At 37.9% G+C, this 6,453-nt stretch overlaps 1 protein-coding gene across 1 annotated transcript; it reads right to left on the bottom strand.

Annotated features, from left to right (window-relative positions):
• Window positions 1-668: 668 nt before the first annotated feature.
• Window positions 669-3,588, bottom strand: LOC149025072 (3-ketoacyl-CoA synthase 11-like). The gene is made up of 2 exons (XM_089145281.1): window positions 3,412-3,588; window positions 669-3,209 (listed from the first exon to the last, which is right to left on the bottom strand). The coding sequence occupies exon 2, from the start codon at window positions 2,903-2,905 to the stop codon at window positions 1,370-1,372; it is 1,536 nt and encodes a 511-aa protein (XP_089001407.1). The 5' UTR covers window positions 2,906-3,209; window positions 3,412-3,588; the 3' UTR covers window positions 669-1,369.
• Between the last annotated feature and the right edge of the window lie 2,865 nt (window positions 3,589-6,453).

Below are 6,453 nucleotides of genomic sequence, written 5' to 3'. Positions count from 1 at the left end.
ATTTTAACATTCACTAGAAATTAGGTCCACATTAAAATATGATAAAATAATTCAAAGGTATAATTTCAAGTGGGTTTCATGGTGGAGAAATATTTTTAACATTTTTCGAATCACCTCCCATTGAGGGGGTAATTGCATGTTCGATGTTTCTCTATCCCACAATAAGGGGTGAAAACTACTTTAATTCATTGTCAGTATTTGAGATAGGTCCTACCACTATCATACTGTAAAAAAGGGTAACAGAAGAAGAGTGATCCGGACTCCAAAACTTTTTCTTTTTATTTTATTTTATTTTTTTATTTTTTTTTGGGAGGGGTTGTAAAAACTCAACAATTTTACTAAGGTTTTACTTTCTGTCTCCAATTTCAAATTTTAAAACCCTGTCCTATCATTCTATGCAACTCAAAAGGAGAAGAGATTCTCAGGAATCCTCCTCACAGCAATAAGCCAATAAGGCATATACTTCGACGGTTCGACCGCCCCTACCAACTGAGGAGGACCCATAATTGAGCATTTAAGAGAGAACCAACTTATGCTATGGCTGTGGTCACTGGAAAAGCTGACAGAAAGGACCAGTTCTATTGATCAACTATTCAATTTACTACTAAAAGACAGAAAAAGAATAAATGCTATAAACAGCTTGGAGGACAAGTTTTGTTCTGTGTGTTACCGTTTACTGGTTTTGGCCAGTTTCGATATTTCAGAATTCTGATCGTCCCATACGTGTTCTTGCAAAAATGGCATAGATCGTCACAGTGCCCTAACCATTTCGATTCTCTATTGCATGCCCACAACTCTGCAACTCCGTAGTCGGGGCCGGAGGCCGTTAGAAATAAATTAGAAAGCCAAAGGCCGAAGCTTTAGATATAAAATAATTAAAAATAAAGAATCATAATTTAGGATTGAGAACTGCAAATCCATTTTGCACTACCATGGCCAGATCACAGACATTACAATTTGAACATTCTGTAACTGTAAGGGGATCCATCAGAACCTCCCCTTTCTTCCGGTATTCATCACCAGTCACCAGAGACCAGGGAGAAGAAATAAGGGGGCGAAGTTAGGACTGATTTTGTTTGCATAAAAGAAGTCAGCATAAACCATACCATCCTCCTCCCCAGGCCCAATCTGATCATGTAATCTACATATTTCTCAAATCCCCACTTGAGCTAACAACTCTCCATCTACAGCTAAACCTAATCATCTTTCTCCAACCACACCAACCCCAACCCCAACCCAAAATCCCCGGAAACACCAGTATCCTACCTAAATAGAACATTAACACCAAGAACAGAATAAAAAGAAGAAAGAAGAGACAATTTCAACACCATAGAGAGCTGGCCGACTGGGAATACCACCAATTGGAATTTTAGAGACGAGCAACCTTAGGAACAATCACAGGGAACTGATCAATCTCCTCCATCCATGGGTTCTTCTCCTTTGCTGGGTTTATGGTCCTCAGAGCCTTCCAGACTGCACTGTTACACTTAAACCCGGATCCAAAAGCTATCTGCCATGTTCTGTCACCCCTCTTGATCCTTCCCTTAGACTCTGAATAAGCCAATTCATACCAAAGAGAACTGCTGGAGGTGTTACCAAATCGGTATAGTGTCATCCTAGATGGCTCCATATGCCAATCAGAGAGCTGCAAGTTCTTCTCCAATTCATCCAATACAGCTCTTCCTCCTGCATGAATGCAGAAATGCTCAAAGGCCAATTTGAAGTCTGGGATGTAAGGCTTGATTTTCATCTTGAAAAGCTTCCTCCCAACCAATGTACCAAAGAAAAGCAATTGTTCAGACATTGGCAGAACAAGAGGGCCAAGGGTGGTGATGTTGGTCTTCAGAGCATCCCCTGCAACCGCCATGAGATCCTTGGAGAGAGAAACACCAACTCTTCCGGTGGGATCCTCTTGCTGGGTTACACAGGAAAAGCATTTGTCATCAGCACCTTTGTGGGTCCTGACGGTATGGACCAATTGGTATTTGGACCTTCGCCGATCAGACTTCTTGTTTGAAAGCAAAATCGCAGCCCCTCCCATTCTGAACAGACAATTGGAAACAAGCATCGACCTTTCATTCCCAAAGTACCAATTCAATGTGATGTTCTCCATGCTGATTACCAGAGCATAGGAGTTGGGATGGACTTGAAGAAGATCCTTTGCAAGGTCAATTGAGATCAGACCAGCACTGCAACCCATACCACCAAGATTGTAGCTGATAATATTCCCCCTCAGCTTGTAATGATTGATCACCATGGCAGAGAGAGAAGGAGTTGGATTGAATAAACTACAGTTGACTACAAGGATACCAATGTCTTTGGGTTTCAGGCCAGTCTTGGCGAAAAGCTCATCTAGGGCACCAAACATGACGGTCTCTGCTTCTTTTCTCGCTTCAGCCATACATGGGTTTGGTGGAACTCTGAGGACGGCCTCAGGGAGATAGGTTGTTTCACCAAGACCTGATCTCTCAAGGATCTTACGCTGAAACTCAAGATTTTCCTCTGTGAAGGAACCTGTTAACGCCGATCGCTCCATAAAGATCTGTCTTGGGCATTGCCGAGCATCTTCTGGTTTGTAACAAGAGAAATTCACGAGATAGACTGGTCGAGGACGGGTGAGGAAGTAGAGAGTAGAAAGGAAAACAAGCAGTGTGGAGCAGAGAATCACTGAAACAAGGTTGAACCGCAGGTGATCCCAGAGATCAAGGATGTCTTGGATTGAGAATGTGGAAATTTGAGCCGCGATGAGAACCACAAGAGGGGATAGGAAAAGATACATTCCATGGGTGATAAGGTAATGATAACCAAGCTTTACATACTTAAGTTTAATAGACTGTTTGAAATCAGGAAGCTTTCGAGAAGATGAAGGCGCCATCAAAGGAGTCTTCGTTGTTGGTTCTTCCATTCTGTTGGAGATCTAAAGGAACCAGTGGATAAAACAGGTGAAATAATTGGAAAGGTTCCTTTCCTTACTGTAAACTTTTTCCGACCAAAAGAAGAAATCTGGAAATATTTCTAATTGTACAGGAGAGAACTTAAAATGATAAATAAGATCTTTGAATTTGATCTAAGAAATTGAACTACAGCTGAAAAACAAAGCTCTTGACCCTCTCTGATTCTACCGCTGACCAATCCAAGCAAACGAAGAGGAAATGAAACCCCTGTTCCCTCGACGCAGCCCAGCCAGTTAAGGAAACTGAAATGCAGATCTGCAGATTATCAAAACATGGAATCACGATAACCAATTAGAGAAATCAAACAGTACAGAGGAAACGAATGTGGGATTTTCGCCTCCTCTACTTCTCAAAACTAATTTCCAGGAAACATTTTAAGACAGATTTAAAACAAAACCCATCAAAGGAAAATAGATTTAAAACAAAACCCAGATGTCAAAGATGCAAACAAACTAACCTCAATAAAATTCACAGATAAATCCTTTGATTTCGACCTGCCTACCCTGGCCTCAAGGTAGAAACCAGAGTAAGAACAGAGAGAGATGAGAGACACCAAATGAGAATGTAAGAGGGAAGGGCGAAGAAGGTGGAAGGGGAGAGATAAAGCTGAGACAAAAGCTTACAGTTACAGATCTTAAATCTTAAAAGTTTAATTTGGGAAAACGCGTCGTCGAATAAGAATATTTATATGGTTTTGAAGGAATCGTTGACAGAAGAACCCACGAACCGTAACTGTGAATTTTGAGCCGCCGAACCATAACGTTTCAGGCGGCGCAGTGCTTTCTTGACCGAAACAAGTCGTAATCTGTCTTTTTCTCTTAATCAAACGGTTGTCGTTTCTTTAATTCACGTCTTATCACTTTACATTTACACCACTAAAATCCGTTCTGATTAAATGCAAAAAATAATCATTAAAAATTTGAATAAATTATTCGGAATGTGCTGCCTTTGAAGTTTGAAAATAGAAAATTATAATTATAAATTAAATTGAAATTGATTTCACTAAATCTATGATTATAAAAGATTGGATATCTTTCTTTATCTTTGGTTTGCCCAGGTTTCAAGAAGAGTTGAACTTCGAAAAAGTTCAGTCATGCACGATTAATGTCATGACTAAATTTCGGTCGAGATTTTGATCCGATGATTTGAAATGTCTCGGCTTGACGTGCATGAAACAAGGTCTAATAAACTCAATTTTCAAATTTTTTTTAAAGATAATAAATAAATTTATTGGATACCAGTTAGACGATCAAAATTATATCTGATATAAAATTAGTACATACAAATTTCCTATTCTTCCCTTTGTAATGCACCACACTTAAAATCTTGTACATGATCTATGGTTTGGTATAGTCATATGAGTTTTCCTTATTCAAATTGGTTTCTATAAAACATTTTGGTTTAAATTGATTTTACTATACCAAAAGAAAATAAGATGCTCATATAAGAAAATTATTAATTACCTTGATTCGTTATAGACGCCGATAGGTCATTCAAAAATTGAGAGGTTTTTATCGATACCCTTTGTTAATACGACAATAGGGCTAAGCTTTATCGAGTTTTTCAAAGTCCTAACCCTATCAATTTGGTTTAAGTAGAACATTCAATCTTGATCCTAACCACCAAAGAATGTAATAAACCATAAGTTCTTATTCTTGCCCTATTGGTAGGATCAAGTCAAGCCAGGTTGGTTTGGGTCAACTTAAGTCAAGCCAAACCATGTCAAACACTCAATCGGACCCAAATTTACGGCACTACACTGCCAAACTCGCCACATGCGATTTTGCCCACCCTTTTGGCCTAAAACCCTCCCCCCTGCTCTCCTACGTATGATATCTCTAGCTTGTATTCAAATTTTTTTTAAAATTTATATGATTTTTGCAAGTGAATATATATATACATTCATATGGGACCATTTTGTATTCTTGTGATTCACTAGTTTCATCCTCTTATCTACGCATTCACCCCTGACAAGTTAGGAGTAACACTTGATACTAAATCCACCTTTCTACCCAAAAATAAATAAATTCTAAAAATCTCACATTGACCACATGAAACAATCAATTACATGATACACATAGAAAGAAGTGGCATTGCTTGATAGGTACATGATTATATTTGGCTTAGAAATTCAACCAAATGATTATCCAAACCATCTCTTAGATATTGATCCTAGTATCCAAATTCAATATTTAGACCACAAATTATTCTTACATGGTTTACCTATTCACCTACCATGGAAACTTTCAAAGCACCCTTCAATCTAATAAAATATTGAGATTGAACAATCTCAAAAGAACATAATATGGACGTATCGACCTTTAGATTTCAAGCATGTCATAATCTAATTGTGCCTTTGTAAATCATCTAAATAGCAGGCCTATCAATGCCTCTATCCAACCGAGGGTTCTAGAGGATATTAGAAAGCTATCCCCACCTGAGAGATGTCAGTGGTTTTTGAGTCCGAGGGTTCTAGAGGATATTAGAAAGCTATCCCCACCTGATAGATGTCAGTCGTTTTTGAGTCCGAGGGTTCTAGAGGATAGTAGAAAGTCCCAACTGATAGATGTTAGTTGTTTTTGAGTTTATTTCTAGAGAAGCTAACTCTGTGGCAAACTCTCTAGCCCAAGAGGCCTGGTCTATTGAGGGTGAGACTGTGTGGCCGTTATTCATTACTTGACTCTAGGCGGCCTGTTTCTATGAGGCCTTGTACCCTTCTCTTCAATAAATGGCGTTTTACCAACCAAAAAAATTCTTATGGTCCAAACAACACATCCATAATGTTGGAGTCAATTTCAATGCAACCCTAATAATGTGTATACAACTGCTAGTTCACATCAATGCTATTTGGTCATAGATGAGGTGTGCACCACCTTATTCAAAATAGTCAAGCTTTGATTTATTTTTTTAAGTAAAGATTTGAATTTATTGCATATGATTTTCAAAGATATGATCAACGTGGTTTCTAGCACTAAAACATAGTTTTATATATATGTTCTTATATATGTAGTTACAGATCACACCACCAAGTGAAATTCCTTTAAAATTCTTTTATTAATTTTGATTTTGATGATGATTTTCCTACACTTTACAAGGTGGGGTAATATAAAAAGAACTACACATGCAGTTGTTCCTGTCAAGAGCAAAGTTGTATACATCAAAAGGGCAAGTGGGTCAACTACATATTTAAATTCAAATTGCCAAGTAAACTACTCATGTGAAGCATCTTATGAGTTCTAGAACATCAAATAAGATAATAAAGAACTCTTAACAGGAATAATAAAGAACACTTAAATACATTGGTTGAAGCAGTTGTGTATGAAAACATAAGATGATATATATGTAAAGAATGCTTAAATACATTGGCTGAAGTAGTTGTATATGGTTGTTTGTTGTAGTTAAGATAGGTGGCCAAAGTAAGAAGAATGTATTTCTGGGAGAAAATTTGGAGAACATGATAAAAACAATCCTAAACAGATCAACTAACTTGGCACAATAC

Source organism: Hakea prostrata, chromosome 2, assembly GCF_041222555.1.
Source record: "Hakea prostrata isolate BN-2017 chromosome 2, UWA_Hpros_2, whole genome shotgun sequence".
Lineage (NCBI taxonomy): Eukaryota > Viridiplantae > Streptophyta > Magnoliopsida > Proteales > Proteaceae > Hakea > Hakea prostrata.
Note: the sequence above shows the minus strand (reverse complement) of the source record. Positions and strands in the feature narration are given on the sequence as shown.